The sequence below is a fragment of the Antedon bifida genome, chromosome 2 (assembly GCF_963402885.1).
Source record: "Antedon bifida chromosome 2, ecAntBifi1.1, whole genome shotgun sequence".
Taxonomy (NCBI): domain Eukaryota; kingdom Metazoa; phylum Echinodermata; class Crinoidea; order Comatulida; family Antedonidae; genus Antedon; species Antedon bifida.
This window is the reverse complement of record NC_136227.1, coordinates 36,455,661-36,466,900: the sequence shown is the minus strand read 5'-3', so window position 1 is coordinate 36,466,900 and position 11,240 is coordinate 36,455,661. Positions and strand designations below refer to the sequence as shown.

At 34.9% G+C, this 11,240-nt stretch overlaps 4 protein-coding genes across 7 annotated transcripts; 1 reads left to right on the top strand and 3 right to left on the bottom strand.

The window, feature by feature from the left end:
* Positions 1–40: 40 nt before the first annotated feature.
* On the bottom strand, positions 41–1,889 carry LOC144835693 (aqualysin-1-like). Its single transcript, XM_078690757.1, has 7 exons — positions 1,739–1,889; positions 1,462–1,568; positions 1,236–1,380; positions 936–1,016; positions 828–904; positions 564–735; positions 41–454 (listed from the first exon to the last, which is right to left on the bottom strand). The coding sequence occupies exons 1-7, from the start codon at positions 1,887–1,889 to the stop codon at positions 327–329; spliced, it is 861 nt and encodes a 286-aa protein (XP_078546883.1). The 3' UTR covers positions 41–326.
* Positions 1,890–1,921: 32 nt separating this feature from the next.
* Positions 1,922–2,730, bottom strand: LOC144835692 (uncharacterized). The gene is made up of 3 exons (XM_078690756.1): positions 2,569–2,730; positions 2,308–2,454; positions 1,922–2,057 (listed from the first exon to the last, which is right to left on the bottom strand). The coding sequence occupies exons 1-3, from the start codon at positions 2,728–2,730 to the stop codon at positions 1,968–1,970; spliced, it is 399 nt and encodes a 132-aa protein (XP_078546882.1). The 3' UTR covers positions 1,922–1,967.
* Positions 2,599–5,592, top strand: LOC144836303 (uncharacterized). Of its 4 annotated transcripts, none has more exons than XM_078691564.1 (3): positions 2,599–2,683; positions 3,732–4,404; positions 5,256–5,592. In XM_078691564.1, exons 2-3 carry the CDS (start codon positions 3,755–3,757, stop codon positions 5,326–5,328), a joined length of 723 nt encoding a protein of 240 aa, XP_078547690.1. In that variant the 5' UTR covers positions 2,599–2,683; positions 3,732–3,754; the 3' UTR covers positions 5,329–5,592. The 4 variants fall into 4 exon arrangements, 3 of the variants coding, with proteins under 3 accessions (XP_078547690.1, XP_078547691.1, XP_078547688.1); XR_013611167.1 differs by lacking the exon at positions 2,599–2,683 and having other exon boundaries at positions 3,224–4,404; positions 5,256–5,491; positions 5,527–5,592; XM_078691565.1 differs by lacking the exon at positions 2,599–2,683 and adding an exon at positions 3,224–3,472.
* A 3,454-nt stretch (positions 5,593–9,046) lies between these two features.
* Positions 9,047–10,241, bottom strand: LOC144835691 (cysteinyl leukotriene receptor 2-like). Its single transcript, XM_078690755.1, has one exon. It carries the CDS (start codon positions 10,239–10,241, stop codon positions 9,117–9,119), a length of 1,125 nt encoding a protein of 374 aa, XP_078546881.1. The 3' UTR covers positions 9,047–9,116.
* Positions 10,242–11,240: the final 999 nt, after the last annotated feature.

The following is an 11,240-nucleotide window of genomic DNA, read 5'->3' as shown; positions in this document are numbered from 1 at the left end:
ACTCCATGTGATCTGAAGTCTTTGACAACGTATTCTGCTGATTGGTCACATGTGCTCCATGTGATCTGAAGTATTTGACAACGTATTCTGCTGATTGGTCACATGTATTCCATGTGATCTAAAGTCTTTGACAACGTATTCTGCTGATGGGTCACGTGTAGGCCTACTCCATGTGATCTGAAGTATTTGACAACTTATTATGTTGGTGGGTCACATGTATTCCATGTGATCTGAAGTCTTTGACAACGTATTATGTCGGTGGGTCACATGTACTCCATGTGATCTGAAGTCTATGTATTCTGTTGAAGTAAATGTACTCCATGAGGTTAATCTATAAACAGCAGTCTATTAGGTGATCTGGAGTCTTTGACAACGTATTCTGTTGAAAGCCTAATTATCTTCTGTCGGATTTCGCTGACGGGCACCCCACGTGATAACAGAATTGCTGCTACACCTGTAACGAGAAGTATTCACTGTCATTACATACAAAATGGTAGCAATTATCACTATCTGGTTTATGTTTACAGACTAACACCAAACGGCGGAGGAAGGCAAGATCATACCTGACACATGAGGACATGCCATAGAAGTACCATTGTAGAAAACGGTCCCATTTTTTGTCCTGAAATCAAGGGATTCCACATGTACACCAGGAGCAAATATATCGACACCATTTCCATAATTTGAAAATCTCGCTCGTTGATCGTGTATATCTGTGGCTCCGACACTGATAACCTGAAATTACAGGTCAGAAATGTTAGGCCTATGTTTTATTGTAAAGAACATTACAATATCGTAGTTTTCAAAAAGAACTAAATATTGATTACATCATTCGATCTAGCTGGTGATGCCATACAAACGTCTCCATTATAATTTCCGGCAGCGGCCACGCCAATAAACTGTGCTTTTGCCAATCTTGCCATAGCTTCTTCAACGATGTTTGAAGGTGCTGAACTTCCAAATGACATCGATACAACACCTGGCTAGCTCTCCGTTGTCCAAAATATAATTGATAGCTTGACGGAAAATAATAATTTGTTTATTTTCTCGAATTCCTCCCCTTAGTCATATGTCCCTACTTTTACGGTCGTTCTACGTTTCTGTTAGGCCTATATCAGATTATGTACAGAGCATTTCCATAATTTTGTTTATAACTACACGAGAGGCAAATTACCCTAGTTCGCACATAATACTTGTGTATTGTATAATTACTGTAGATGTATAATTATACTGACCCTGAATTATATCAAATGATGTCGTTACGTTTCCAGGACAACTGAACACACGCACACTACGTAGAATTACCCCCGGTGCAACTCCGTAATTATCAGCACCAACTGTTCCAGCAACATGTGTCCCGTGACCAAAGCAATCCTCGCCCTTAACATGAAAATACAAAATATAACATAGCTCTCGAATATCAACAATCAAAATCGATTATAAGAAGAACAAAATTCGTACCTCACCAGTTTTTATTTCGTGCCAGTTCACAGCTCTGCCACTGAATTCAACGTGATCAGTTCGGATACCAGTATCGACAACATACACGATTACGCCACTTCCATTCCCTTTAAAATAAGGTTAATGTTTTAATATTAATATAATGACAAAAACTGATTAATTATGTCTAACCCGTAGTGCTTACTGTTGATAGATACCTACCATTGTTGTTCAGTGGTAGCTCACGCTGATCGATACGGTCTAAACCCATAGTGCTTACCTGTTGATAGTTACCTACCCGTTGATAGATATGTATTATCCAGTGGTAGCTCACGCTGATCGATACGGTCTAAACCCATAGTGCTTACCTGCTGATAGATACCTACCCGTTGATAGATATATGGATTGTCCAGTGGTAGCTCACGCTGATCGATACGGTCTAAACCCATAGTGCTTACCTGTTGATAGTTACCTACCCGTTGATAGATATGTATTATCCAGTGGTAGCTCACGCTGATCGATACGGTCTAAACCCCATACTGTACATTAGTGCTCATTTGCATTATTCCAATCTTTATTTCTTGTTCTACGTATCTCACATCATTCATTTGGCTAACCTTATTTATAACAACAACAAATAACAAAATTATTATTCTTGGCACACGCCCGTTAAACAGTTTTTGTTGGTATTATGATCTCAATGCACCAACAAAATGCTTATGAATGTTTGTCTATGACGTAGATGTAATACCAATTTAATTTAATTTAACATACAAAAAATGAAGATTTTGTGAAAACGGCGACATTGTTACGCACGTATTAACATAATGATACAAAACCATTATAACGATTCCTTGATTTAATTACCATATTCAACTGTTCACCATCAAGATCGCACAAGACTGCTGGTATTCCCTCTTTCGTGTGTAGTACTTTCGTAGGAGTCATCTTTTTACCGTCAGATGTCTTCATCTCACTCATTTTTCTCATAACATCTGTTGGATCAACATCATCCTAAAAGAAATTTGGTTTCTGTAAATGTGTTATGTATCACAGACTTTAATTTACACTGAGTCACGACTTAAAAGTACAATCTCTATTAAAACACGTAACAAAATGGTTACTTACGTCACAGACCACGACAAACGTTCGGGATTCATGTGAATTTGGAATAGCATTGCCGTAGACATCAAGTTTCGGACATTTTGGCTTTGGTTCGTGTCCCGACAAAAGGCATGCAAAGGTAGGCCTCAAGATTATCAACACAGTTGATACAACCAAAATACTCATTTTCTTAAAACTGAGTATTATTAGTCTCTTTTACGTTTTTTCTTCTCGGAAAAAAATGAATCGATAAGGCAATTTGTTTCCTAATTTAAAGTAGTTTCGCAAACAATCTCTTCCTCTTATTGCATTGCTCAGAACACATGTGTTCAATTGCAGGTGTTTATTGAAACGCCATCTATAGACAGGCTGTCTATAGACCATAACAAATATGGGACCATGGCAAATAATTCAATTTGGTTCATAATTATGACAAATTAATTCTGCTAAATCTTGAAATAATTTCATTTGGCATCCCAATTAACAATTTTATAAATTTTCTTGAGAATGCAAAAACAGCGCGTTTGTGGAAACGTAAAGTAGGCCTACTTGTTTGTGTACTAAATTTATTTATTGGGCTGCATTTTTTAAAGGGAAGTTTACTCATTCATTGTCAAACTTTTCTGGAATTTTTTTTTCGGTAAAAAAAATCGCGTCTATAACCGAATGGGCGGTACGGAAAATTCATGAGTGTCTGAATTTTGTGTACATCGCCCTCATGAGGTATCAATAATTATTTTTTACGTCATGCATTTTATGTTTACCCATAGAGGGCGTATTACTTTGTTTACTTTTTGTTAGTTCACGTTGTTTGTGTTGTTTTACAATATTCGAAGATTTAATCTAATCTGATTAGGCCTAGTAGTATCTTAGTATATAAAGTTTGTGGGGAAAAAGTCATAAGTTCTGATCATCAGGCCAGCTAAGTGTAGGGTAGTATAGACTACTAGCCTAAGTTTTTAGGCTACTACAGCTGAGAGAGAGGAGAGCAGCAGTAGAGTGTTTGGGGCCTCCTCGCTTAACTAGCTAGGCTAGGCCTAGGCCTACTAACTAGGCCTAGAATGGTAGTAGAAGCTAGGCCTAGAGGCCTTAATTTGCCTCTATTGCCTATTACTCTATCCTACTAATAGAATTTCAAATACAGTGAATAGCCTAGTTGAAATTATTTCACACTCATTTTTTTAAAGAATGTGTATTACTATTAAATAATATGACGCAAGAAGAAAAGGAATGGACACCACTCCCAAGGCCATGTTTGGTGTGTCTTACTAAGAAAAAAGTTGATCATGATGACACTAAGCCAAGTAGGCCTACTCAGGGACCTACTATGACAGATGCTGAATTTATTAATAACCAAACAGACATAATTAACACATTTACAGACAAGTTGGTAAAAATTAACAAGGACAACTCTGATCAATTGGAACAATGTGGTGATATGAGTGTGAACATTCTGAATGTGGAAGTTGGCAAAACACAAACATGTTTGTCTTTGAAACGTGCAGCAAACTTTGCAAATCCAAAGCATCATTCATCATCTGCAAAGAATGTTTGTAACAAAAAAACCCTGATGAACTCAAAAGTCAAACAGCAAGACTTGATGCGTCAGCAGACATTTAAGCCTGTACTAAAAGATCAGTCAACTTTATTCAGTCAATCATCTATTACTAAATTTGATACCAAAAAACAGAAATCTAAAGAATTGGCAATTCAATCTACAAGTAAGCAGGCATCAAACCTGTCATTATTTCAGAAAAAATGTTCAGCGAACAAAATAGTTGAAAAGTCTAAAGTTAATGACATCAAGACTGATGATGGTTTAAAGTTATGTCCACTTTGCCAAATGGAATTCCCAATAAGGTAAGAGAAAGGTACAAACATTTATCCAGATTCAGATTTTATTAGTTAGTCTCTAGCTTACATAATACTGTATATGTCCGAAAATTAGTTGCAAGTTTGAATAAAGATAATATTTTAATATGAGAATAAAGATTTCTAATGCGGACTTCTCCACCATGGGTACTCAAGGTACTTATTAGATAATTTTAATTTATGGATATAAAATTGACATAAAGAGGATTAGACATTTTGCTATTTGTGTTTTAATGGTCATGTAAATCATTAGCACATTGCTAAGCAACAGATGTTAAAACACCTCATTTGTTGTGAAATTGATCACTTCATTCACTTGTTGGATCCATATGACGACAGTCCTTAAGAGCTTTTTTGATTCTAAAAAGTATTAAATTACAAAGTTCTCACTAGAATTTGGCATATTTAAATGTCCTATCAATCAATGATAAGATGGTTTGTCAAAACGATTTAAATATTCTGACTTAACAGGTAGCAAAATGACCAATGGCTATTTATTGAACTACTCAATTATATTTAGTATAAGATATCACAAAACAATTAACAAAAAACAGAATGTATTTATTTCACTTTAACTTATTACAGTTGTGAATGTTGAAATTGATTGAATGCTTTGTCAAATGTCTGTAATACAAAAAATACACTGTTTTTAAAGTTTATTACTGACTACTTGAGTTACTATTGTTTTTCGAAAATTAAAACCCCTTAAATCAGAAATTATTACAGTTTACTGAATGCAAAAATGAGGAGAGGGACAAGAGGTTGAAATAATTTCATATAAATGACAATTATATAAATAACATTTACTGATTGTAACTCAAATGTACTCATTATTGCAGTTGGACACAGATAGAAAAAGATGGTCATATAGCTTCATGTCTATCAGAAACAAGTGATGATGTCATCTGGTAACAGTCATATTAAAAACAAGTGATGATGTCATATATGGTAACAGTCAAAGAAACAAGTGATGATGTCATCTGGTAACAGTCAAAGATACAAGTGATGATGTCATCTGGTAACAGTCAAAGAAATAGGTAATGATGTCATACAGTAACAGTCATATTAGAAACAAGTGATGATGTCCTCTGGTAACAGTCAAAGAAACAGGTAATGATGTCATCCAATAACAGTCATACTAGAAACAAGTGATGATGTCATCTGGTAACAGTCAAAGATACAAATGATGATGTCATATTAGAAACAAGTGATGTCATTTTGGTAAAGATAGTGATAGGGTTAGGTGCAGAGTTCTGTCGTACCTACCTAGTGTGCAAGTGAGTGACATTTGTATGTCAACGAGAGAAATGTCTATTTGTGTATTTGTTTTCACTGAATGAAATTTTAGAGAACAGTTGGCATCTACAATACTGTACATCGCTATACAACTCTGAACTCTACAATCCTTTTCTATATATAAGGTCATTAGCGTCTCAACTGATAATTCTTTCGTTTTACATATCGCAACTAATTGCATTCAACTCGGTTGTTTAGCCGGTAATGTAATACTGTTCTCCTAAGTCTGTTAAAATGTTGGAATTAGAGGCAATTTCTTTACTTTTATGTGCTTATTACGTTCATCGGCGAGATGTAATAAAGTGAAGATTATAGCAAAAATATGTTATCAATTGCATGATTGCATTCTTTGACGTGCTTTTATATTTTAATAAAATAATTCCTTTAAAAACAGGATTTTTTAATAATTTACGATTCGTCTGATTTTGAAAATCTGAAATTTCAATCGTAAACCCCCAGCATTGCAGTTTATTTACTGACATAATGATATCTCGAGGTAACATAAGTAGCCTGCATCATCTTATGTGCTAAAGAAGGAAGGAAAGGCAATACGTAAAATACAAACTTTGAAAATCGGCAACAACCACTGTCATCACGTCAGCTTGTTTGCATTTGTAGGCCAATATTCCAGCATCTTTCTTCGGTTTGTTATTGCTATTATCACGAACTTGTGTAAAAACAATCAATGTTGATTGAACGAACGAGTTGTGCTGTACATCAGTCTCGTGTCTAAATAAAGTTTATATATATATTTAATTGCAAATATACAAAATAAATATTGAAAAATGTATTCGCAAAGTGGTGATTTTTACACAGACATTTTAATTTGTTTCTTTTATAGTGTCTATATTATTGTATTGAAGTGGTCCTTATTATGATACTACGAACCAATCAAGCACACGGCATCGGCATACGTGACATTTATTACTTATATTATCGTAACTATTTCCTTCAGTTTCTGTCTTGTGCGTTAAAACCAATTTGGGTAATTGCATGAATAGAGCCGGCGTCAGCCTCTTCAATCCATTATGTACAATGAATTCGAAACTTGTTTTCGTTTTACGCTATTTCACAACAACATCATAGATAAACAAAATATCATAACGTTTTTTTATTGTTTATTATTTTAGATACTCCCTTAAGTATTATTATTTTTATAGGTATATGAGACCATGTAATTCGCTGGGTTTTTTCTATCAATTTATCAATCAAATTGAAACCCAACTCGTGAAAAAATGTTGCACAATAAGAAATTAAATAATCTCTTGTTATGAGGATGATTTAAAATAAAAACATTGTTGTAAAATCATTCAGTAAATTTAATCATGAGAGAAAAGATTTTCCAGGATTAATATTGATGGAAGTTTCGTAAATTAATTAAATTTAAATTTTAAATTAAAAAACAATGCCGATATGATCAGGAAAACAGTTTATAAACTAATTATTATTTGAGAATTAAAGATTAAAATGCAATGCAATTATGATCATAAACAAGAACAGTTTATGAACAAAACTTAATCATTATGAACACAAACAACAAATGTTGTAAATATGAAATATATGATTTACCGGTGTTCTATATTTGTCTATAAACTTCATTTTAAGTTTAATCAATCTACTAAATTCCAATCGAGTAAAAACAAGTATGGTGGTAAAGTAAGTAAAATGCTTCGTAGTGTGTATAATGAATACGATTACTTTATTCATCACATGATCATGACGTCAATGTATAGTTTGTAAAGTGTTCTAAACATACGAATTAAAAGACGTTTACTATATAATTTCAATATAAAATTTAATGACAAAAAGAGAGATCGACGTTTCGGTACCATCATAGAACCATTTTCAAGATCAAGTGAATACAAAACAATAATAATTATGTGCACTAAGCACCAAAGTTGGTGACAGGAAATGCTAATTGAGGGCTAATTAAGTAATTAGCTCCTCCTACTGAGTTAGATAAACAATTTAGCTTTGATGGAATCCGATTGTTTATTGAGTGTAGGTTTTATCTCTTTGTTCTAAACATAATGATGAAAAGGGCACCGAGAAAGAAAAGTTTTGTATGGATGAGACTCCGGATTAAATTATTAAATTAAAAGTTTGTTTCATAAGTAAGGCAATGTATTTGTTTAAACGTCACTAAGGTATTTAGTACTCAGTGGAGGTTTTTTTGGTCAACAACAAAAAATAAGCATTTCAGATTTTATTTATCCGGAATAGATTAATTATAATTCAATTACATGTAAGTTAATTCTATTTCAATTACCTTTAAGGGGCAGTAATTATCGCTGTTGGTTTTGATTGAATAAAATAAAATATAGATTTTGTTTCTGGTGGGATTCGAACCAGTGACCTTTTGCTGATGGGCGTGTGGTATCACGGATTCACAATTTCGCATCTACTATAATTCAAATAATCACCAATGACATAATATTTTAACATTTATTTATATCTACACGAAACAAATTGTTGAATTTTAACAAGCACAGAAATACATATAATTCTAATATTTAAAAGTTCGGGAAACAATTTCGATTTAGGCAGAAATATAACACATTCACTCACTACAAGGAACTGGCACTTAATCCAGTCGTATGAACATAACACAATTTTTAACTTTCAGTCGCTTAGGGATGAACTAGGCCTATCACCGTGACCAGAGTGTACGACTTAACATGGTTCAATTACGACTAATAATGCTGTTGCAGAGATGAAACTGCTTGTGATACGACTTACAGTAGCAAGGTTTAGCTGCGACAGATACTTCTGCTGCTGCAGCTCGTGATACAACTTAGCATGGTTCAGTTACGACAAATTCTGCTGTTGCAGAAGATGAAGCTGCTTGTGATACAGCTTAACATGCTTCAGCTACGACAAAAGCTTCTGTTGTAGTAGAAGAAATTGTTTCTGATACAACTTTGCAAAGTTCAGCTACAATAGATAGGCCCTACTGCTGTTGCAGAAGATGAAGTTCAGTTACGACAGATAATGCTGTGTTACAAAAGACGAGACTGCTTGTGATATAACTTAACAAGGTTCAGTTAATTACGACAGATACTGCTGTTGCAGAAGATGAAACTGCTTGTGATACAACTTAACAAGGTTCAGTTACGACAGATAGTGTTGTAGTAGAAGAAAGTGCTTGTGATTACAACTTGGCACGCAATTCAGCTACGACAGATACTGTTGTTGCAGTTACACTGCTTCTGATACAACTTAACACGGTTCAGATACGACAGATGCTGCCGTTGCAGTAGATGAAACTGCTTGTGATACAACTTAGCAAGGTTCAGTTACGACAGATAGTGTTGTAGTAGAAGAAAGTGCTTGTGATTACAACTTGGCACGCAATTCAGCTACGACAGATACTGTTGTTGCAGTTAAACTGCTTCTGATACAACTTAGCACGGTTCAGATACGACAGATGCTGCCGTTGCAGTAGATGAAACTGCTTGTGATACGACTTTCAAATTGTTGTCAACCCTTTTTCTCGATCCTTTCACCGTAACATCGCATCCACAAGGGTTGAAGTACCAGCAGAAGGCATCTCTGTATGTTTTGTTGGTGAGGGTGTAAATAATCGGATTGATTGCAGCGTTAATGAACATGGGTGTGCGAGTTAAATTTGCAACTTTAATGAATTTATACTGGTCAAAATCGTTATAGTACATGATAAAAAGATTGAGAAACCTGTAAGGCAGGAAACACATGGCATATATAGAAACTGTGACTGCCACTGTTCTAAATATCTTCCGCTCAGCTTTAATCCGGTTTTCAACATTCTTTGATTCGTTGAAAGGAGATTTGCGAAGTTCCATGACCATTAGTACGTACATTGGAACCATACCAACAATAATCAACAACCCAACGCCAATATCAGCTACATACAGTTTATGTACAATCTCACAAGCTAAAGCATTAGGACCACAGTAACTACACAAAGTCGTCTCGCTGGGTAGACCGCGGTATCCATCAGGCCAAGAGAAATTGTATGTTTGAGTAAAAACAGAAAAGAGCAGACGAGATTGGTAAGCAAAGACAGTAAGCCATACAGCGGTGCATATTTTGAAGGCGCGGCTCCGCGTGCCATTCTCGCGGTACTTAAATGGCTTACATATGGCTAAGTAGCGTTCTGCTGACACGCACACAATCATGACATTAGAAATTTGGAAACTTGAATCAATGAGAAACACTATAATCTTGCAAACGTAAGGCGAGAAGTCGCCCTGATCAAAACTATCGTGCAGGTCATTTTCTGCATATGATCTAAAAAACGGAATTGGTGCCACCGCTAAGAACACGCTATCTGAAAATGCCAAGCTAATCAAGCAGACATTCAGTGGTGTCTTCATCTGTGGTACGCGCAGTAGCACCACGACTGTTGCACTATTACCGATGAGTCCAGCGATGATAATGATTGGCCAGATAACCGGAAGGATCACATGATCCATTGCTGGATACAAATGCAGGTCAACATACTCATCAAGGTCGTATTCAATGGTGGTGGTGTTGTTGGATACGTCCATAGTGGCAATCTGAAAGTTTCCAAAATATGGATACTTAACACACAGTAATACTTATTATGGTGAATTCATGAAACAAAGAAAATAGATTGTCTATGGCATCTAACCGTACCCTAATATAGTAAACAAAATTACTCTTTAAACTCATTACTATTTGCAAGACTCGTCAATGGAACATAAATGTCGCTTTTAAAGAGATAAGAACATTACAATTGAGATATTGCTTTTAATATAAGTAGAACAAAAAGTAAATGTATTAAATCATGAATCTGTATTGGGCGATCTTTCACACCCATCGCGTATACGTCTGATAAATTGCTTTACAATCCATTTCTTAATGCATATTGGGGACGGAATGTTAAACAATGTATTAGAACATTATGTTTTATCAACATGACGTTTAGAATGTTCTATGTTGTTTAAAAGGTTGTCATGTAAACCATATCGAACGTGGGGAACGAGTTTGATGAAGGTTGTTTTCAAACATAAAAATATGACATAAAAAGATAAAATAAATATTGTGTTTCGTCACCCACATTTTAAGAGCGAAGCAACAACTCCCAATTGTAAATAAAATGTATGTAAATAGATCTGTACCAATTAAAGGCTTAGATAATCAAACATGAATGAGTGATTCATTACGGTTCACTTCAACGGTGTTCAAAAGCTTTTTTTAATTCAGTTTAAAAACTATAATGTTATCCATAATGCCACTTGTTAATTAGGTAAATCTAAATATTTGGCCGTCCGATTTTTTAGATCGTTGACGAGCGAATTTGAACGCGACCGTTATAGTTACATCGGTTCTTGATGCACCGGTGATTGATGCTGGTCGTGGTTGGTATACTGTATTAGTTGGACTTATGTTTCGATTACGTTTTACAAACGTTCTGTGCTTGCTGCCTATACGCAACGTTAAACCGACGTCAATCGACGAATAATCTAAAGTTCTCTAAACTGGCATGTTATTTGCGTTACGCATAGGGCCTACGTGACGTCCTT

Coding starts and splice junctions, on each gene's coding strand:
- LOC144835693 (XM_078690757.1), bottom strand. CDS start 1,889: ATGGGTTTAGACCGTATCGATCAGCGTGAGCTACCACTGGACAATCCA. Junction 1,381..1,461: donor ACGAAATAAAAACTGGTGAG/GTACGAATTTTG, acceptor TTTCATGTTAAG/GGCGAGGATTGCTTTGGTCA. Junction 1,017..1,235: donor ATCATTTGATATAATTCAGG/GTCAGTATAATT, acceptor TTTTCCGTCAAG/CTATCAATTATATTTTGGAC.
- LOC144835692 (XM_078690756.1), bottom strand. CDS start 2,730: ATGAGTATTTTGGTTGTATCAACTGTGTTGATAATCTTGAGGCCTACC. Junction 2,455..2,568: donor CGTTTGTCGTGGTCTGTGAC/GTAAGTAACCAT, acceptor AATTTCTTTTAG/GATGATGTTGATCCAACAGA. Junction 2,058..2,307: donor ATGGTGAACAGTTGAATATG/GTAATTAAATCA, acceptor GTTATAAATAAG/GTTAGCCAAATGAATGATGT.
- LOC144836303 (XM_078691564.1), top strand. CDS start 3,755: ATGACGCAAGAAGAAAAGGAATGGACACCACTCCCAAGGCCATGTTTG. Junction 4,405..5,255: donor CAAATGGAATTCCCAATAAG/GTAAGAGAAAGG, acceptor TCATTATTGCAG/TTGGACACAGATAGAAAAAG.
- LOC144835691 (XM_078690755.1), bottom strand. CDS start 10,241: ATGGACGTATCCAACAACACCACCACCATTGAATACGACCTTGATGAG.